The sequence below is a fragment of the Aethalodelphis obliquidens genome, unplaced genomic scaffold (genome assembly GCF_003676395.1).
Source record: "Aethalodelphis obliquidens isolate GAN/ISIS:26980383/991018 unplaced genomic scaffold, ASM367639v1 scaffold12, whole genome shotgun sequence".
Classification (NCBI taxonomy): Eukaryota; Metazoa; Chordata; class Mammalia; order Artiodactyla; family Delphinidae; genus Aethalodelphis; species Aethalodelphis obliquidens.
The window spans coordinates 24609912-24630991 of record NW_020837956.1 but is presented as its reverse complement, the minus strand read 5'-3'; the positions used below and the strand labels follow the sequence as shown (position 1 = coordinate 24630991).

Below are 21080 nucleotides of genomic sequence, written 5' to 3'. Positions count from 1 at the left end.
CCACTGACTTTGATCTTGGGCAAGTCAAAGCCTTTCTGAATCAGTAACCTTGAGACAAGACTGCCTGCATCACAAAAGTGTCAGGATTGATTAACACATATGGAAGCACTTTGTTCATAATAAAATATTTTTTCACATGTAAGAAACTTAGCAAAGCATAGGAGACTCTTTTTCAAGGATTTGTCACCTATTCTAGGTCTTGCAGCACAGACTTTGCTCCATTGGAGGATCCGTTTTTTGTAAATTTGGTATACAAGGCCAGATACAGTGTACTTAGTGCCAGATTCTTCCTCTCCATCTTGACTCCTTCCTGTAAGCACATCATACACTATCCTAATGTGTTGATTGTAAATCACACACATTTATCGTACACTTTTTAGGTTGCCTGCCTCCTGGGACCAGGCTGCTTCTAGATAACACCAGAGTTTCCGATTCAGTAGGTCTGGGATAGGGCCTGAGAATTTATATTTCTAATAAGTACCCAAGTGATGCTGATCTAGGGACTATGCTTTGAGAACAGCTGATCTAGTTCAGATGATAATGAGCTTAGCTGATTCTAATAAGAAAATCTGCCACTTCCCTGCTACTGTCTTGTTCTCACTTGGGTCAGCACATGAGTGCCTGTCCTTTCCTCACTTGGGTAGAAATTTATGCTATTTGTGCTCCCTGCTTTAGGGATTTACCAGAGCGTTATTTCCCAGGTGTGTAGACACTCATCTCTCTCTGGCTTTCTCACTGTCTTACTGCAGAATTTGAATTTTAAAAAATACGTTAAAAAAAAATACAGTGTCATTTGGAAACGTTTTCCTAATTGTCTTGAATGGAAGTAGCAGGGAGTGGATGGCATCACTCCCTAGCAGAAAAGGAATTAGACTGGCTTACATGACTCATGGCTTTCCCTTAAGGAAAGCTCCTTAAGGGCCATGTCTTATATTTTTATGCTCAGGTTCTAGCACCAAGTGCCCCGGCATTGTTCCAAGGGATTTGTACATACTGACACATCTAATCCACAGAGCACTCCTGTAAATCCCTGTTGTACAGATGAAGGTCCTGGGGCTCAGGGAACTCGAGTGAAGTGACTTGCCCAAGTTCACACAGCTGAAATATGCGAGAGCCAGGATTTGGACTCAGGCTGTTTGCTACCAGGGTCTGAACTTTAACCACTATGTTATGCCATGTAATACAGTGCTCAGTAAGTTTGTTCAGTGTTATGAAAGGCTATGTGCTTCCCGCTTCGTAGAAGAAAATTAAGTCAACAGGTATTTCTTCCACTATAAACTCATGTATATTCATACCTTTTCCCCACTTCTTTTCTTCTAGTCTCAGAAAAGGTTTCTCTCTCTCTCTCTATTCAAGGCCTGTCCTTCCTTATGCCCTTGACCCTACCACTTCTCATTTTTTCCTGAACTTCTTTTATCAGTTATTCCATTTAGTAACTTCAGTCTCTCTTCTCCTTCTCCTCCTTCTCACCTATTAACTTGCTCAAGCGTCTAAGTAAATTCCCCTTTGGGACCCAGCATTCACCTTTCCAGCCCCCACTGTCCTCTCTCCTCCCATTCAAGCTTCTTAAAATAGTCCCCACCTCTTACCTCCCCTCCCATTCTTGTCGGTAGGTTCCAATCTGATTCCCACCTCATATACTATTTAAACTGCTTTCACCAAGTTAATCAACATATTCCCAATTGCTAAATGTTTTCATTTCTTATTTAGTGAAATTCTGTGCTGCCCTTGATTGCTCTCTCCCCCTTGAGACTCTGTTCACTTGGGTTCCTGGGGTTGGTTCTGCCCTCAGCACTCTACCAATTCTCCCTGGGAGACCCTATCAACTCTCCTAGTTTCAAGTGACCATCTCTTATAAAGGAAAATCTTCCTATCTAGTAGCTTGGCAGTCTTGGTATCTAGAGGGTGGGGGGAAGTGTACCCATTTTACCTTGTACATTTCTCTCTGTATTAATATCTATATATCTGTCTTCTCACTAGATTCTTCATTACCTGAGGGCAAAAACTTTTATTCACCTTTGTATCCTCAGCTCTTAGTACAGCCTGCCACAGTAGACATGCAACAGATATCTGTTGAACAAATGACCCTTTATAAACTTTGCTTCACAGATGTCCAAACAATTTCAGTAGATGTCTCCAAATGTTTATAGAAATATTTTAAGCACTCAACAGTGTTATAATAGATGTTCAGAGAAGGGAGCTATCATTTTTGGCTGCGTAAGACTTTGTGACAGTGATAGCACTTGAGCCACAAAGTTTCAGTCCAGAGGCAGGAAAGGGAGGGGGAGAGTACTAACATTCGACTCCCAGGCCAGAGACTAGAGGGCAGCAACTGGAGTCTTCATTGATACATCAAGTTTGGATCAGGGAATAGAAGATTCACCTAAAAAGGTAGGAAATATAAACGTGGAGGGCCTGAGGGCTAAGCTAAGGAATCTTGACTTTATTCCTGGGCAAGTTGGAGCCTATACTGAAAAGGGTGCTCAGTGATCCTATCAATATATGAACCTGGTGGCAGAATGCTTGCTGCCTTGTAACCAGGATACGCTAGGTGAGCAGACCAGTGGGACACTCGTGAGCGAAATGAGAGCCTGATTCAGGGTGGTGGCACTGGAAACTATAAGAAAATAGATGTAGCACTTCACATATTTTATTAAATCAAATAAATTTTAACATCTTTGAAATGAAATTACATGTCTCAGCTTAATTGGTAGCATTTCTTCTTTCTTAACAACACGTAAAATAATGGTATATCTTAAAGTTGATGGTGTCCAAGATTCAATGATTACAATACCTGGATGTGAGTAAGAAATAGGGAATTCAAAGGAAAAGTTTTAAACCTGGGTAACTGGAAGAACTCTATTATTCCCAACAAAAAAGTAAGGGTATTTCCTTGATCCCTATATAGGAGTCTAACCAAATCTTCTATTTGAGCAATGACCCATAGATGATAATGCTACTCACCTACTTTCCCCATCTGAACTTATAAATAATTAAAAATACTTATTAATGACAACTTTAATATGAACATGTTTTGACCCTCAGGAAACTAACTGTCATAGTTTAAAGGGAAGGGAATTGCCACTGAAAGGAGTACAACGGTGCTTAGGGATGGACGGCGTGCAGTTTCTGGATCCAGCTGATACTCAAACATATCAAAGCAATTGATAACTTCAGTCATTTGAACAATTGGAACTTCTTCAAATACTGGTTCACTTCTTCCTTGGGGTAGGGACGGAGTGCAATGCAAGTGGGGATGTTCTCTGGCTGCTCCACCCACAGCTTGTGGTCAATGTTCTTCTGTTGCAGCGTCTCTGCCAGCAACTTTAAGGTGGTCTCATCTGGGGCCTACAAGGAGCAGAACACAGACTGAAAAGCCCATTTAGTAAGTGACAAAAGGCAAAGGAAAAAAAAAAAAAGTATGGAGGGGGGCTCCTCTTAACTGAAACTGGAGGCACAGCTCTACCAAAGAAGGAACTGTAGAGCATGTCTCTAGAAACAACAGCTTCATTGCTCCATTTGCCATTCACTCTCTGAAGGGTGGGAGTGGGGGTGGGAATGCATTGTCAGTAATTATGCTCTACACATTTTCTAGTTCTGGTGCCTAAACAGCATCCCTAATCCCTCAGCCAGCTCTGACTTTAAGAGCTGACTACTGGAAGGATTTCTAAAATCACATCACCTCCACCTCCCTCCTACTTCCACCCTAGTCCACACAAACCTAGAAGGATTTTCTTTCCGCCAGGATAGTTCCCAGTTTTTAACTCAAGCGTGGGCAAACTATTCTCTAGTGTCCTTCTGAAACTGTTTCTCATCATCTTTATCACCCATGCTGAATCCCATTACAGGAAATAGCATAGCTATCACTCAGAAAATAAAGATACTTAGTGTGTTATGTTGCATAAGGTGTATTTTTTTGCCTATGAAGGCAGAAGCCACTAAGATAACTAGAGGTTTGTCTTAATCAAATTAGAGGATGCTGGGATTGCCACTCTTAATCTGCTGAGTCCTTTGGGCATGCTGAAGAAGAATGCATTGACTTCCCCTCCCTCCTTCTTCAGCACCAGGAGCAGCACAGTACAAGTTAGAGTGAGTCCAAACCCTTGCTCTACCACTTACTGATTTGTGTGCTCTTTGATAAGTTATGTGACTTAGCTGAAGCTTTGTGTCCCTGTTGTAAAATGGGACGATAATGCTTCCTAGTAGTAGTGAGATTCAATGAAATCAGGCTCAGATCTGTGCCTGACACAAAGCACCCAGTAAATGGAGTTAATCTTGGCACTGTCTTATATTTTATTGGTCTTTATGGCTACAGCACCACCTTTATTTAATCAGTGGTGACTCCTACGGCCCTTTCTTGAGTCATAGCTAACAACAGAATCATGAGATGTCTTTTAAATTCAGAGGAGTCACTTAATCTCTGTGGGCTTCAGATATCTCATCTGAGAAAAGGGGTAAATATTTTATCTGCCTGAAAGCAAGGGAGTGGGGGATGTCTGAACTACATGATTTCTTGAAGCCTTCCTATAAAATCCTATAAAAGGAATCTAAAGGAAAAAGCTATCTGTTTCTTTTCTGCCTACTTATAGATTCTCAAGACATTTTCCTACAGGTTACAGTTTAATGTTTCATTACCCAACAGCAATTTTTCTCTTGAAAAATGATCTGCTTTTGCCAGCTGGCCAGGAAGGAATTACCCAACCCCTCCACCCCAGGTTTATTTATTAAAATAAATAAATTTTATGAGAAGAAAATTGCTTTAAAATGAAAGCAATATTTTTTTCATTATAAAATGTGTGCTTAATGTAGGAAACTAAAAAAAAAAAAGAGAAGCATTACAAAATAACCAAAATTCCACTACCCACTCACTACTTAATATTTGGATATATTTTCTTAGTTCTTACTTTCAAAATCTGGATCACTTTGTATGTAGAATATATAGTTCAATTAGAATCGCATCATGAGCACTCTTCCATGCCAGGTAAATATGCTCCAAAAACATGATTTATGCTAGTTTCGTAATAATCCATTATAAGGGCATAAGTTTAGACAATTCATCGTACTGGAAATTTAGTGATTTCCACTTTTTTTACTATTATAAAATGCTCCTATCCTTGTACAACGCTCTTTGGGTGCATCTTGCTATTTTCTTAGGATACATTTCTAGAGGCAGAATTGACAGAAGGTAAGGGTAAGATCTGTTTGGCTATCTGTAAAAAGAACCTTACGTCTGATGCTAGGTTCAAATTATACTAGGGTTCACATTTATTTTCAAATAATTTGGCGTCAGAACCAGGTAAATGCTCCAGTTTGACTTCACTTGCAATAAGGAACCCCGCGTCCTTACCCTTCTGGATCGGTTTTGCGAAGAGGGTTAAGGACGGTACTTTTCTGCGCAGCCATTAAAAGGCCGGCGCAGTGCACAGGTAGAAAGGCGGGTGTCGCTCCACCAGCCTCCGCCCTCACAGGCATCTGTTTAAGAGGGACGCAGGTAAGACCGAAGGGGTGCGGGAAGCATTTATAACGGGCCCGATGTCCACTCGTCACACCGTCAGGCCCCGCCCAGTCAAGGTAAGGCTCCCTGGGCAATAGCTCAAGCCCCAGGAACCTTACCAAAACTTGTAAGTGAAACACCCCTCCCCACTAATGCCACACCCACTCCATGAAGTTAGGCCCTCCAACTCAAGACGACACCCTCTTCCGGTCTCGATATCCTCAGGGCCCCTCCCCCTCCGCCCGCGCCTCACCTCGAGGACCACCTTGCGCATGCGCCCCAGCTCCCGGAGGTAAGCGGCCGTGTGCGGGTGGTCCCGGTGAATGTGCAAGGCCGCGGTGGCTGCGTGACAAGCCTGTGCTACCAATGCGCCCGCTGGCCAGGAAAACGGCGCCTGTGATAGATCCTTTCGTAACACCAGGTACTGTACCAGGATCTGCGGCTCTGCGCCAGCGGCCGCCATCTTCCCGCACAACTTAAAGGCCAGGCCTATCCTCCGATGCATGCCGGGATCAGGGAGGGGCCCTGAGTGCTGCCATGTTTTTGTACGTTGGGAGTGCAAAGCACGCTGGGACCGGTTGGCTTGGATTTGAAGGCAAGCGGGAACAGCCAGAGGAGAGGAAGTAAGGGAAAGTAAGACCCAGTGGCGGTCGGGACCGTGATAGGGTGGAAGGCTGAGCGGCATTCTTACAGCTCCTTCCGTGTGCAAGGAAGCCCGGAGGAACCAGAGGCGCGGCGCCTTAGGAGCGCGCAGGGGCGGGGAGGTAGACGTGGACACCGCCGACTCGGACCCGGGGAGCGGACCGGGCGGGTCAGGGAAGGGGAGTCCTAGCGACGACACTTGGGGTGTCCGGGGCGCACGGGTGCGTACCAGCGTTGCGTGTGCCTGCCCTCTAGGTTTGTCTGAATATGAATCGATTCTTGCCATTTTATTTTGTCTCCAAGGACAGCCCTATTACTGGTGCTTGGACAGCTTTCTAGCAAGGCTCTTGGAAATCTGAGGAGGAGATGGAGCTGGCGAATACTCTAAGTCAAGACGGCGAGTCCAGAGGAGGTATTCAAAGGGTCGCCTTTCCCCCCCTTACTCCTGCTGCCCAAACAACGCGCAGGTTGAAAGCCTTTCCCTCCTCTAACCGATGTGTGACCTGTCCTGTTTGGGAGCAGGATAGTGAAAGGAACTAACATTGAAGACTTAAAGGGACAGGCAGCTAAGATCATTGGAGCAGGAAAAATTACTTCACATATTCTAGGCTCTTATCCCTTTCTAGACCAATAGGTTGCATTCCTAGTATGCTAAGCGTTCATATTCAGAGCTACAGTTCTAGCCAATGAGCTTTCTGTACTCTTCCCAGGATTTGGGGGGAGCCATTTATGCATTACTCCCATGGAAGAGGCAGTGACTGGTATTGGTCAGACCTGGGTTGGAGTCCTGGCTCTGCCATTATAAATACTGTGGCCTTGGGCAAGTTATTTTACTTTTCTCTGCCTCAGTGTTTTCATCTGGAAAATGGAGAGGAATAATAGCATTGTGGTGGTGGCTGTGGAAATTAGATAAGTAATTCTTTTAATGCTTTTCAAGTGAAGCATTTAGCACATGCCTAATGCATAGGAAATATTAAATAAATGCTTTAATTCTTTGCATGCTTTGCAAGTAAAGGATCTAGCACAAGTGTCTCTTTTTTTAATAAATTTATTTTATTTCGTTTTGGCTGTGTTGGGTTTTCGTTGCTGCACGCGGGCTTTCTCTAGTTACAGTGCGCGGGCTTCTCATTGCGGTGGCTTGTTGTGGAGCACGGGCTCTAGGCGCGTGGGCTCAGTAGTTGTGGCGCATGGGCTTAGTTGCTTCGCGGCATGTGGGATCTTATCGGACCAGGGCTTGAACCTGTGTCCCCTGCATTGGCAGGCGGGTTCTTAACCACTGTGCCACCAAGGAAGCCCCACAAGTGTCTTAATATGTAGGAAATGTTCACAGATGCTTCACTGCTAGAGTTGATTAGCATTATGAAACTGTGACCTTTACTATATTGGTCTTTAGTTAGTCTCTTAGGATCTGAGATTGCCTCTGAATTTCTATCTGTTGGTGAGCTTGTTTTCCTGTCTGATACCCAGTAATATTGGTGGACGGTTCCTTTCAGTGTGTGCCTTTATAGTCCTATGCTCCTAATACTTTTCAGAGTACTTATTCAAGCCTCTGTGGATGTCTAAATCCAGTTATGCATTAGCACTTTGGGAAAACATGCGTAAAACCAAGAAAAACAATTCTGCATTAAAAAAAACAATTTCTGAGAGAGTCTGAATTTGGTGACCCTGTTTTCCTCTGGGTCACTATTATCATAGATAACTGAGATTAGCCATTTTCAGATGATGCCCTTTTTGAACAGTGTCTTGGTCAGGGACTGCTTGTAGGTCAGTGTTCGGCCTAAGAGGTTGCTGATCACTGACTTCTGTTGTCAGCTCCTCCTGTTTTATAAATTGTTGGCAACGTCTCCAGTTTAGCTGACCACAGAGTTCTGGATAAAGGGTCACCCTCTGTTCTTCCCTGAAGTGCTTCCCGTTCCTGGGGTTAGAAATCCTTAGCTTCTTGTGAAACTCCCTTTTTACTTCCCTCAGGTGTTTTAGCTCACTTGGAAAGACTAGAGACTCAAGTGAGCAGATCCCGTAAAAAAATGGAAGAGCCACAGAGTGCACAGGCAGAGGAAAGTGCTCTTGGAACCAGGATTCATGAACTGAGACGTCTGCGAGATAAGCTGAGGGCTGAAGTGAAACAACATCAAGCTAGTGTGAGTAGAAGGGTGACCGACGTTGGCAGGCTTTCCTAGGGTGTAAAAAACAAACGTGATCTGGGAATTAGCAAATTTGTGTAATACGTTTTACCTGTGGTCTTACTGGATGGATTTCAGTCCTTGATCCCTCAAGTGATCAAATCTGTAGAGTCGGCTAATGTCAATACCCGCTAACAGCTGGCAGGCATTACTGATGGGCCAGGCGAATTCTTCATAATAATCTCTTAAACCTGCCCTCATAGACATGAGCCTGTTACCTTAATCTCAGCCAGACTTGAGTCATTGGTACTTTTGTCATTAGCACCATCTTTCTATAACCCAACCTGAAACCTCACAGTAAACTTTGACTTTTCCCTCTTTTCAGCTTTCTCTCTAGCCCAGGTTCAGTTAGTAAAACCTGTCAAATTCTTCTTTAGATTGTCTTTGTGCCCCTCCCCCACCCCCTGCTGTAGAGCACGTATTATCCACATGGGTCCTAAATATTTACCAGGTGATTTAGATGGCGGGATTATTGCAGCAGTCTGCTAGTTTGTTTTCTTCTGGTATTTATACTTCTCTGATAAATTCCGCACAGCCAAGAAAATCTTCATAAAACACTACATTTTTCATTAAATTACAAGTTTCCTTGCTCAAAGTGTCAGTAATTATTCATTCCTCCTGGGTTAAGGTCAGCCTTCTTTTTCTTGTCTTCCCTCCCTCTCTTCCTTTTCCCCCTTTCCTCCATTCTCTTCCTCCCCCCTTCCTTTTTTATTAAAGTAAAAATATATATATATATATATGTATACACATACACACATATGTGTATATATGTTGTGCACAAATCTGAAGATCCTTTTACAGAACGAACACACCCTGGTAAGTACCACACAGATCAAAGTGTAGACTACTACCAGCACCCAAGAAGTCTCCCTCTTAAATCCTCCTAGTCATTTCCCTCAAGGTAACTGCTATTCTGGTTTCTGTTACTATACATTGGTTTTACTTGTTATGGAGCTTTACATAAATTTAAAAAGTATAAACTCTTATGTCGGGCTGCTTTTGCTGAATGTTATCTCTGTGAGGTTCATCCATATTGGTGCATGCTGTGGTCACTCTTTTATATTGCTATATAATTATTCCGTTGAAGAAATATCCCACAATTGTTTTACTTATTGTACTTATTGGTGACATTTGAGTTATTTGGATTGTTTCACTTTGGGGCTATTAAGAATAATGCTGCTGTGAACATTGTTGTTCCTGTCTTTTGATATAAAAATATATACTTTTCTGTTGAATTGCTGGGTCACAGGGTATGCAGATTATCTTTAGTAAATACTGTCGAACAGTATTTGAAAGTTATTGTACCAATTTTACATTCCCAGCAACAGTGTATAAGGTTTCCATTGTTCTGCATCTTTACTGATACTTGGTGTTGTCAGTTTTAGAAATTTTTCATTCTAGAGTGTGGGAGTAAATCATTGTGGATTAATTCGCGTTCGCCTATATAACTGATGGTTTTAAGTACCTGTTTGGACACTTGAAAATCTTCTCTTGTGAACTTAAGACTTTTGCAGAATTTTTATTGGGCTGTATATCTCTTATTAAATTGTAGAATTCTTTACACATTTTGGATATGAGTTATTTTTTGTGTATCTGTATTCCAGATCTTCTTTTATGTTTTTTTTTTTTTTTTTTTGCGGTACGCGGGCCTCTCACTGTTGTGGCCTCTCCCGTTGCGGAGCACAGGCTCCGGACGCGCAGGCTCAGCGGCCATGGCTCACGGGCCCAGCCGCTCCGCGGCATGTGGGATCTTCCCGGACTGGGGCACGAACCCGTGTCCCCTGCATCAGCAGGCGGACTCTCAACCACTGCGCCACCAGGGAAGCCCCAGATCTTCTTTTAAAGACTGGCTTGCCTTTTCACTCTCTACCAATGTGATGAGAAGAAAGTCTGCATTTTAATGACGTTTGATTGAGGAATCTAACTTTATGCTTACCGTTCTTGTTTCCTTTTAATCTTTGCCTAACTTTAAGAACATGAAGATATTCTGTGTTATTTTCTAAAAGCTTTATTTTACTTTTTATTTTCAGAATTACAGTCCCTCTGAAATTGATTTTTGTGTATGGTGTGAAATAGAGGTCATACTTCTTTTTTTTTTCCATATGGATATCCAGTTCATCCAGTACTACTTCTTGAAGACCACTCTTTTCCCACTGTATTGCAGTGGGTCTTTGGGTCCACTGTGGGCCCGCTTCTGAGTTCTGTTCTGTGCCATTGGTCTGTTTGTCTTTGTGCTAGTACCAGAGGTTTATTATTGAAAGTTTTGATACCTATAGTTTAGGTCTTCCTCAGAATTATCTTGGCTATTGTTGGCCCCTCGAATTTCGCATAAATTTGGGAATCGGCTGTCAGTTTCCAAAAAGAAACCTCCTGTGGCTTTGATTGGAATTGCACTGAATCTATATATTGATTTGGAGAGGACTGAAATCTTTATAGTATTGTGTCTTCCAGTCAGTGTACATGGCGTATCTTCTAGCTTCTTGGGATGAACACTTATTGTTTTATAAGTCTTCTTTTCTCCTGTATGTGTTTAAGGTTATAAATTTCCCTCTAAGCATAGAATCTTAGTCCATATGGGCCACAATAACAAAAGTGCCATAAACTGGATGACTTATAAGCAACAAATATTTATTTTTTACAGTTTTAGATGCTGGGAAGTCCAGGATCATGGCACCAGCAAATTCAGTGTCTGAGGACTTAACTACCTCTTTGATTGTGGTCTTACTGTAACCTCACATGCCGGAAGAGGCATGCTAGTTCTTTGGCATCTCTTTTATAAGGGCACTAATCCCATTCATGAGGGCTCCCCCATCATGACCTAATCACCTCCCAAGGGCCCCACCTCCAAATACCATCACATTGGGCTTTAGGTTAGGTTTCTGAAGTTTGAGGGACACAAACATTCAGTTCATAGCACATGGCTTTAGCTATATCCCACAAGTTTTGGTATATCATGTTTTCATTATTTCAATTCAAAATATTTTTGATTTCCATTGTAATATCTTCTTTTTCCCATAGGTTTGTTTTAGAAATATATTGCTTAATTTCCAAAAATTGGGGGATTTGTTAGTAATTTTTTTAGTTACTGATTTATAGCTTAATTCCATTGTGATCAAAGAACATGACCCAGCATGTTTTGATAAATGTTTTGATAAATGTTCCATGTGCATTAAATGTGGGTTTTGCATTTTGGGGTACTGTATTCTCTCTATCAAATAGACCAAATATGTTCATCATGATGTTCAGATATTTTATATCCTCACTAATTTACTTGTCAACTTGTTTTATCAGTTACTGGGATAAATGTGTTGAAATCTCCTGCTGTAATTGTGGATTTGTACATTTTTTTCCCTTTCATTCCATTTTGCTGTATAGTAGGTCCAAACAAATTTAGGATTGTTATATCTTCCTGGTTGACTTAACTTTTATCATTATGAAATGTTCCCTTTTCTTTTAGTTAAACTTCTTAAAGTCAACTTTGTCAAATATTAGTATCACTACAACAGCTCATGTTCTTGTAAGTATCAATAGCATATAGTTAGACATTTTTAATCCAGCCTGGCAGTCTTTGTCTTTTAATTAAAGTATTTAGTCCATGAACTTTTAATATGATTACTAACATATCTGGATCTCAGTCTACCATGTTATTATTTATGATCTTATTTGTTCTTTGTTTCTTTTTTGTCCTTTCTTTCCACCTTTTGGATTGATCTTTTTTTATTATTTCACTTCTCTAATTATACATGCTTTTAGCATTCTTTTTGTGGTTATCCTCCACAAAACATGCTTTTTTTTCTTACTAGAATATACTTTAGATTAGTACTTGTACCACTTTCTGGATAATTACAGAACCTTCTAACATCTTTTCTCTCCCACACATGCAGCCTTTCATGTTATTATTGTCATATGTTAATTCTACATATACTTAAAACTGTATGAAACACTTTTGTTTGTATAGTCACTATGGCTTTAGAGTTATATATATATATTTACCTTTTTCAGTGCTCTTTATTACCTGCTGCATTTCCAGATTTTCATCTGGGATTATTTTCCTTCAGTGTAAGTAGTTCCTTTTGGTACTACTTTCAGTGTAAATTTGCTGGAAATAAATTCTCTATTTTTGTTTGTCTGAAAATGCCGTATTTCACTATATTTTTCATGTTTAAAGGTATTTTTGCTCAGTATAGAATTATAGATTGAAATTTATTTTCTTTTATACTTTAAATACATTTTTCCATTGTCTTCTAGTTCCATAGTTTCTGTCAGATGTTAGTCTTATTGTTTGCATATAGTGTGTCCTTTGCCCTTTGGCTGCTTCATGGTTCTGTCTTTGGGTTTTAGCAGTTTTATATCATAATGTGGCTAGGATTGGTTTTCTTTCTTCATCCAGCTTGGTGTTTGTAGCACTTCTTAAATTAATTACTTGCTGTTTTTCATTTATTTGGAAAATTTGGCCAGCATCTTTCAAATAATGCATCTGCCTCATTCTTTCCTGTATTTCTGGGGCTCCCAAGTATGGAGTTTTTGTTTTGTTTTTACTGTGACCTATGTCTTATATCTTTAATCTAGATAAGAAAATATACCTATTTTCTACTTTTTCTATGTGTCCAGTCAGCTTTTAAACCTGTTGAATTCCTGATTTTGGTTATTGTATTTTTTGGATTTAGGATTTTCATCTGACTTTAATAGATTCCAGCCCCTTGGTGTGAGTTCTTCATCTTTTAATCTATTTTAATGACTATGCCTAATAACTCAAATAGCTGAATCCCTTTGGATCTGCTTCTGTTGTCTTCTTTTTTCTCCTGGTTTTCAGAGGTCTGTTCCTCTTCCCTGATATGCTTTTTTTTTTTTCAGTGATGCGTATCGTATGAAAAAATATAGGGATTCTGAACTATGTCCTCTTCCTCCAGAAAGAATTTCATTTTTTTTCTGACAGGCAGATAGCATATGGGCATATCACTTTAATCGTTGAAGTAGTCTGTTTCTGGTTTGCCCTTACTCCTAGGGTGTAGTCCTTTGGTGGGGGGCGGGGGGACCTCACTTGAAAGCTTGGGTGTGTTGGGAACAGAGCTGTCAAGATCCCCCTTCTTTGGCAGGCCCTGATCTCCAGAATCTCTGCTTAGCTTTTTAACTTTCAGGAGCTTCTTTCTGTTTTGGTTTCTAAGTACCCAGCCACACATAGGCAGTTTAGGATTTGGCAAGTGCCTGGAAGGCAAGTTGTATGCAGAATGTTGGGTTCCCTTTTCTATAGTTTGACCCACAGGAAGGCTGCTCTGGTAACCTTGATCTCCAGTTTTTGTTTCCCTGGCATGGTGAGACTGCTACAAAATTTAGCCTGCAGCTTTCTATTTGGCCTGTATGCCTTGTGATTAAAATCAGCAAATGCTCTGAGGGGGAAAACCTCAGGAAATCCCAGCTCACTTCAGAGCATTTATCCTTAGTCTTCAATCTGGCTATTTTGGTGATTCTCCAGTGCCTTCAGGCCATTTTCTGTTTGTTTACTTGCATGATTGCTTATTCCTCTTTGGTATTTGATCCAGCTTGTGTAGTTGTCTCAGAGGGAGAGTTAGTCCAATACCTCCTACTGGGCCGTATCTCCCAGCGTGTGGCTTAGAGTCAGTATTTCTCATCCTGGCACTTGAAAACCTGCACAGTCTGACCCAAACCAACTTTCCCAGCCTTGCCTCTTCGCAGCTGTTTTTGCTTCCTAGACTTTCCTGACATCCTTTTCTTTCTTCTCTCACAGTACTCTCCATGCCAACCAAGTTCATTGTTGTCCAGGCCAGCACAATTTCTACTTCTGATTCCTAGCACTAACCCACAAGATTCTTCCTCTGCTGTGAATTCATAGCACCAGGTGGCTGGCCACTGTAGCATTTCTTGATCGATTTATATAATAAAAAAATATTGTGCATTTAAATTTTTTCCAGGTAGGTGAGGGCATGGGATTTCTATTATGCCCCTTTGTACCCAGTTTGATCTGCTACATATCTCGCAGGTTAAAGCGTCTACTACCAATGTAGAACCCGACCAAACATTAGAGATTACTGAGCAAGAAAGTTTGAAGAGAAAATGGGAAAACGTGAAAGCCATTCTGCAGGCATATCGTTTTACAGGTATAGTTTTTTTCTGACCTGTTTCAGTCTGGGTCTCTTGTCTCTAGTGAGTTAGTTTGCAAGATGTATTATAAGTCCTGGACTTCATGAACATTGACTTTTGCCCCCTTCAGCACACACACACAAAGCTGGCATGCTCTTCATAGGCAACTTGCCCTACAGGACTGGCCCCTTTGTGCAGCAGCAGGTTGACTGGTGGCTGGCTTAGACTGTTCATTTTTAGCAGTTTGACGTGTGCTAGATGGTGTGCTAGAACTTCCTTTACTGCTGGCTTGCTTTATGCCACTGGTCAAATAGTTTGAACCCCTCAAGTCTCTGTTTCACCATTAAAATGAGGATTTATTTACCTATTATCTGTATCATAAGAGGATTGTGGGAAGACGTGGGGACTACCATAAATTATTTGACACTCAGGAAAAAAGAAGCATAGGTAAACTGAAAAGTTCAAAATCTCTTCCTCAGTAATTTAATATTTAGGATGCTCTTTCTTTCCCACCATTCTTCTGTGGTTTTATCAACTCAAAGTGAGCTAGAGTCAGTGAGAAGAAAGAGTCTGTTGTCATTCATTCAACGAGCATTTGAGCCCATGATGTATGTAACTAGGCAGTGCTGAGGGGACTGGGATGCACAGGTGACTAGGATACTGCCTCTGTCTGACATCTCTTAAAGTATCGTCTTATTTGTCTCAGGGATCAGTGGGAAACTGACCAGCCGAGGAGTCTGTGTCTGCATCAGCACTGCTTTTGAGGGGAATCTGCTGGATTCCTATTTTGTGGACCTTGTCATGCGGAAACCACTTCAGATACATCACCATTCGATTCCAGTCTTCATTCCTCTGGAGGAGATATCTGCAAAATACTTACAGACTAATATTCAGCACTTCCTGTTCACTCTCTGCGAGTACCTGAATGCTTACTCTGGGAGGAAGTACCAGGCAGATCGACTTCAGGTATCTGCGATCTTATAAAGCATTTTGTGAGCCCAGATGAGCTTAAAAGGAGAAAAAGGGTCATGTTCTTTTTTTGTACTTTCAAATGTTTCATAACTCTGAGCCGGAAGTTTGACCACTGTCCTTCTAATGCTTGTTTCTTATTAATATACAAGCTATTTTCCACCTTCTCTTCTGTTGAAACTCTGGATGATGTTGAAGCATGGATACCAGTTAAGGGATTATTCACTCATGAATGGTGATTCTCAAGCTTTTGAACTTGACCCTTCCTTCGCCTCACAAAGTGGTAGGGTACAGTTGCTATACTTTTAATTCAACAGGAATTTATAGAGTACCTACTATGTGCCGGGTGTCTTGCTGAACCTTGGGTATAGGTGCACAGCAGAATAATGGTTTCTTGAAATACCACAGAGGAATACTCTCCATCTTTGCCTAAGCTCTGGCTTACCTTCTATTTAGGGTTGCAGTTGAGCTTAGGGTTGAGGTAAAAAGGGGAAAAAAAGGTAGGAAATGAATGCAAATAGGGAATAAGTGACTCTTAAAATAAGTGACTCTTATACCTCTTTATGCATTTGGAATGACTCTGAAGCTCCTGGTTGTCAGATAAACTTAAACTGATATGTAGCCTGCTTGTCAGATAAACAAATTGGTACGTGAATGTAGACATGAAGCATCTCAGCCATACATATGTCAATGCAGTTCTTGGCAGAAATAGTATCTCCCCTGTATCCCCAGCCCCTGGCCATTTACTTAGACTCTAGGCTGCTACCAGTTCTTAATTATCTTATAAATCTCTGTCATTTGTCCTTTTTTCAGGCCTTTCTCTGTCCTTCATTTATTTCTGAGATTTAATTAATAGGCCCTGTTTTTGGTAGACATGTTTGAAGCGGCATAACCTATCACTGCCTTTGGAGTCGTAATTGTCATATACTTTGTGTCTCTTTTGATCCTCACCCCCATTAGAGTGACTTTGAAGCCTTTCTGGCTGGGCCTTTGCAGAGAAACTCACTGTGCAACGTGCTGTCATTTACTTACAAAGCGGAGCCGGAAGCCCAGTCCTTCCCATTTTGTGCTAGACTGCTATATAAGGACCTCACGACAACTCTTCCAACTGATGTCACTGTTACTTACCAAGGTAAGAGGAAGGATACCTCCAGGAAGAAATTATAATATGCCTGGGTTACTCAGATTGATTGAAACAGGGCGAAATAGACTACATCAGTTGGGCCTCTTGAGACACTTTCTTCTGTTTATGTACTATGAACAGAAAAATATGAAGACAGATACCAAGAATATCTTCCTTGTTTCTACCAAATTTTCTTCTCCTCTTTGTAAGTAGTAAACACAATTATCCTAGGTTTCCTTTCTCCTTTGCTCCATCCAACTCCGCTAGAGTTCTTTCAGCTTATGATTTGTTTTCATTGGAGACCCCTCTCAGACAGCTAATGAGGCTGTGTCATAGGGTCACTGTGGTGGAGAGAGCCAAGACTTGTTTCACTGTGAAACCAAGTAGACATGACAAGTCAGCATATACTTAGCTCTCCAGAGACTTCTCTAAATGAGAATTTTTCAGGGATGGCTGAGACATTTGCTATGACTTTGTTTTCGTTAAGTGTACCATAGTACATGGGCGATAATGAGAAAAAGGATAAAATGTTTTTACGAGGCAGAAATTTTGAAGCTGCCACAGGTTTCACATCATAGGCTTTTGATTTCTCTGGGCAGAGCTTCTGGTCTCAAAATTTCATTGGACCAGTAAGGGGCAAGCCTCTCTCAGCTCCAGACCAAATTAAAAAAAAAGTTAGACGTGTCCAGAATATTAGTGATCCAAGTTCTGATTCCTACAGTTGCACTAAATGAGATTGATAGGTTCTATCTTTTTCTAGGGACAGATGCATTATCCACCACACAGGAAGAACAGCGAGCAGCCCATGAAAATCTGTTTTTTACAAAGCCCCTACATCAAGTGTTTACTTCATTTGCAAGAAAAGGAGACAAGCTGGATATGAGCCTGGTCTCCTAGAATATTATTTTCATTGGGAACACATCAGAAGTGAGTAAACTAGTACTGACCACAGTTGCAAGCAAGGTCCTGGGAACTGAAAACTGTTTGTTGTAAAGGCTCAGACTCCTTGCCTGGGGACCGTCCTTGCAATGAGAACAGACACCCACCTCACCAGCATGGTTAGGGACAAGTTTGAGTCTGTAGACCCTGGCATTTTCAGACAGTTCTCCATGATTGCCTGGTCACTTGTTACAATGCTCAAGAGTATCTCTTCTCTTGAGATATTGATTTGATCATACATTTTAGCTAAAAATCAGAGTGGTCTGTGGGGGTAATAGAGGGTATTTTGTGAAAAAGGGAGTATGTACCATACAATTGAAGAGTATTTCTAGCTTTTATGATACCTTCAAGTAATTTTGCCTTACTTTCCTTATCTGTGACTTTTGAAAAGAAAGTTCTTAGAACACTCTAGGTTCATGATATGACATGAATCATATAGTTAAGAAGGGAAGTGTGTTTAATCTTTTGTTTGGAATGGAATATTCTAGGTCACTGCTTTACAAAGAATATGGCATGAGAAAGTACTATGGATAAAATAATGAGGGTTCCATGTATCTAATGTCGTTTCCTAGAACATGTTAGTAGAGCACAGAATGTATTAATAAGCTCAGCGGTAAAAAAGCATGATCAGAAGTCTCATAATTTGATCACTGCAGAGGGAAGCGGATCCCCCTCCTTTGTCTCTTCCCTCTCCTGCAAGCTGCAGGCCCTGGCTGTACATGTATCTTCCTCATCTCCTGGTCCAGTTAGGGTGCCACTTCTTGTAACCATGGCCTCTGCTCTGCTGGTGCTTTTTGTTCCTTGGCTTGGGAGTATATGCAGGGCTAGTGCTCGGATGTAAAAACCTGTCATCGCGCTATTTTAATTCCTGTCCCGTTTCCCGCCCCGCCCCACTCCCCCAGTCACAAATAGGAGTCATTACCACCCGTACTGCCCAAGGCCAAGACCTGATGGCCACGCAGCAACCTGCAGGTGTGGCAGCCCCAGCTAACTCTGGGAGGAGCACAGGGGAATGGTCAAGCCAGCTTGGACCACCATTTAGAAAGAAGCAGCTTAAGAAGAGAGCAAGGTCCTAGTTTAAGCTCTTGCCTTCCAGGCACATGGTGAGGACCAGTGTGGGAGGCAGCAAAGCACTTCTCAGGTGAGGGCTGGTAACAGAATTTTCCCAATGATCATATTCAAGCTGAATAAAGCTTTTAATAAAACAGTCTTGTTCTTTATCAATACCTGTAAATTCGCTTTTAAAGCAGTAGCAAACGCGACTGTAGCAAGAGCTCAAAAGGCAAGGCAATATCGGAAAGTTTTTTAACAGAAAGTTAAAAATATAAATGTAGAAGATCTGTTTATATATTTTTCTTTCAGAAATAAAGTCCCTTTCCCTCCCTCCCTCCCACCAGGTAAAAGGAAATATTGCACTTTCTGCTCTCATGACTAAGGTGACTGACTGGGGTTCCAGAAGAACCTTTCAAGATTATCAGGACGAGGCCCATTTCACGTAACTCGGACCACAGAGGCAAGCAGGTCTTCAGAGTGAATGCTTCCAAGTTCTAGCTGGGGACAGAGCAGCTGCCAGCCCTGTCGTAAACAGAGCTGCCCCACCTGTGCTCCCAGCCGGGCCCAAAGGCAGCAGCCTTGTTCTGCCTCTGGTACATTCCTGCTCACAGTGGCCACGGCCTCTCTGGGGGAGGAGGGCTGGTCGAGACCAGGGCTCTGGAAGGATTACTCCAATACTATGCCTAAGAGCCCTACTCTCTGGGGAAGCTACAGGCACTACAGGCACACCAAGGAATAGTATGGCCGCCCTCAGAGCTCACACATCCATAAACAGATGAAGGCTTGAGATTTTTAAACCTAACGTCTACGTGAGTGTGCACCTCAACAGCTTGGGAATGCTGGGACTTGGTCACTTGTCCTTTCCCAAGGCCTGCCTTCGATTCCAGAAAATACCCTCTCCCTCCCGTGTGGACTCTCTGGGGGCTCGAGGCCATTCAGGAGTTGTCTACTACCTGGTGGGGCAGTGTAACCGAGGAGCCATTAGGGAACGTGGCTGGCTTCTCTCGCCCCTTCAAGAAGAAGGTTAGCAGCTCCCCCTTCCCTTTCACAAAGATGGGCCCTCTCCTCACAAAGCGGAAGCCGTACTCTCGAAGGATGACTTGAGTTTCTTCCACCACCTGTAGAGGGAGAACCGAGAGCGTCGGCTTAGAGAGTGAACCTGGGCCGAGGGGCCCGGTGCTACCCACGCAGGATCCCCATCCACAGGCTCCCAGCGCTCTTCTGCCCCTTCCAGCCTGTGTACCGGTTGCGGGGGTGGGGTTTGCCTGGCCCACCCCTCTGTAACCTTCGTGCTCCCTCTCCTAGGAGGTCAGCCACAGGTCGCCTTGCTTGGCAAGGCTGCTTTTCTGTCCCCTTTGCCCTTCTTGTGGAGCTTTCCTGCCAGAGCCAGTGATACAGATCAGGGTGGTTTTGGGGGGGGAGCTGTTGGAGGCCCAAGGGTCACTGGGAACCAAGAGGCAGGACATGCTTTTTTTTTTTGCAGTATGCGGGCCTCTCACTGCTGTGGCCTCTCCCGTTGCGGAGCACAGGCTCCGGACGCGCAGGCTCAGCGGCCATGGCTCACGGGCCCAGCCGCTCCGCGGCATGTGGGATCTTCCCAGACCGGGGCACGAACCCGTGTCCCCTGCCTCGGCAGTCGGACTCTCAACCACTGCGCCACCAGGGAAGCCCGAGCAGGGCATTCTTTTATCCAGAAGTTAAACCTGCATTTTGTAAATGGGTTTGAAGTATTTTCTCCGTTTTACTGAAGCATGTCGTCCCAGTGTGGCCCTTGATCTCAGCATTGCCAACTTAACGTTCTGGGCCAACAGAAAGGAGGCAGTAGTGCCCTGCAAAACATGCATTATTCCGATTCCACTCCCTGGGATCTGAGCACACGGTCGGCTCTGTTGCTGGACGTACCTGAATGTTGCCCATGACCCCTGTGGACTCCATCCTGCTGGCTACGTTGACTGTATTGCCCCAGATGTCATAGTGTGGTTTCCGGGCTCCGATGACACCAGCCAGTACCCCTCCTTTGTTCATGCCTGAGGTAGAGGCACAGAATTCAGCACAGCCCCATCTCAGAAGCCACCAACTCTTCTCACAGAATTTGCCACCTGGCTCCAACCACAAAGCTCCTAGTTATGTAACATACTCCTCGTCAAGCCTAAGCTACCGGAGGACAGAAGTCACGTGTCCTTCTCACCCTCCTCGCTCTGTGCTCGGTAAATGTCAGCCACCCCAATATACTGACTCATTTAGGACAGAAGTTGCCAGTTTCTCTCTTGGCACACCTGGTACTTCAAGTCTCCTGTGACCTTGCCCAGGATCGAGACCCCCTTCCCAGTAGTGGGTGGCAGGTGACATGAATCCTAACAGGCTGGACTGAGGTGAACAAGGCCCTCAGGCACAGAAGATTCCCTGGAAAGGTAGACAAACTCAAGTCCCAGCCGGATTCAGAACGAAGGCCATCATCGTCAACAGCGTGGGACAGGGATGGCTGACCATTTCATCGCACTTTCAGTTCGATCATCAACCTAAAGACCCGTAAGGTCCCTTCCAGCTCGGTGAGTATGAACCTCCCCAGCCCAAACGCCTC

At 42.9% G+C, this 21080-nt stretch overlaps 3 protein-coding genes across 10 annotated transcripts in view; 1 reads left to right on the top strand and 2 right to left on the bottom strand.

Moving 5' to 3' along the window:
* Nucleotides 1-2632: 2632 nt before the first annotated feature.
* Nucleotides 2633-6010, bottom strand: PTRHD1 (peptidyl-tRNA hydrolase domain containing 1). The gene is made up of 2 exons (XM_027113693.1): nt 5748-6010; nt 2633-3348 (listed from the first exon to the last, which is right to left on the bottom strand). The coding sequence occupies exons 1-2, from the start codon at nt 5997-5999 to the stop codon at nt 3178-3180; spliced, it is 423 nt and encodes a 140-aa protein (XP_026969494.1). The 5' UTR covers nt 6000-6010; the 3' UTR covers nt 2633-3177.
* On the top strand, nt 5783-19393 carry CENPO (centromere protein O). 6 transcript variants are annotated; one of them, XM_027113687.1, is made up of 8 exons: nt 5783-5915; nt 6440-6548; nt 8105-8274; nt 14315-14432; nt 15122-15381; nt 16345-16516; nt 17268-17434; nt 18844-19393. In XM_027113687.1, the coding sequence occupies exons 2-7, from the start codon at nt 6503-6505 to the stop codon at nt 17402-17404; spliced, it is 903 nt and encodes a 300-aa protein (XP_026969488.1). In that variant the 5' UTR covers nt 5783-5915; nt 6440-6502; the 3' UTR covers nt 17405-17434; nt 18844-19393. The 6 variants fall into 6 exon arrangements, with proteins under 6 accessions (XP_026969488.1, XP_026969492.1, XP_026969493.1 ...); XM_027113688.1 differs by lacking the exon at nt 5783-5915 and adding an exon at nt 6000-6117; XM_027113689.1 differs by lacking the exon at nt 5783-5915 and adding an exon at nt 6013-6127.
* ADCY3 (adenylate cyclase 3) overlaps nt 18624-21080 on the bottom strand; it is an 82326-nt gene continuing 79869 nt past the window's right edge. For all 3 annotated transcript variants that reach the window (XM_027113684.1, XM_027113685.1, XM_027113686.1), the window contains exons 21-22: nt 20402-20526; nt 18624-19617 (exon numbers count right to left, since the gene is read on the bottom strand). In XM_027113684.1, the coding sequence (XP_026969485.1) occupies nt 19435-19617; nt 20402-20526 (308 nt within the window). In that variant the 3' untranslated portion in view covers nt 18624-19434. The remainder of the gene's footprint in view (nt 19618-20401; nt 20527-21080) is intronic.

Bases quoted from the DNA above. Each gene is read 5' to 3' on its own strand.
- PTRHD1 (XM_027113693.1), bottom strand. From the start codon at position 5,999: ATGCATCGGAGGATAGGCCTGGCCTTTAAGTTGTGCGGGAAGATGGCG. The intron at 3,349-5,747 runs GTGAGGCGCGGG...TGCTCCTTGTAG, and splicing joins TGCGCAAGGTGGTCCTCGAG to GCCCCAGATGAGACCACCTT.
- CENPO (XM_027113687.1), top strand. From the start codon at position 6,503: ATGGAGCTGGCGAATACTCTAAGTCAAGACGGCGAGTCCAGAGGAG. The intron at 6,549-8,104 runs GTATTCAAAGGG...TACTTCCCTCAG, and splicing joins AGACGGCGAGTCCAGAGGAG to GTGTTTTAGCTCACTTGGAA. The intron at 16,517-17,267 runs GTAAGAGGAAGG...ATCTTTTTCTAG, and splicing joins TGTCACTGTTACTTACCAAG to GGACAGATGCATTATCCACC.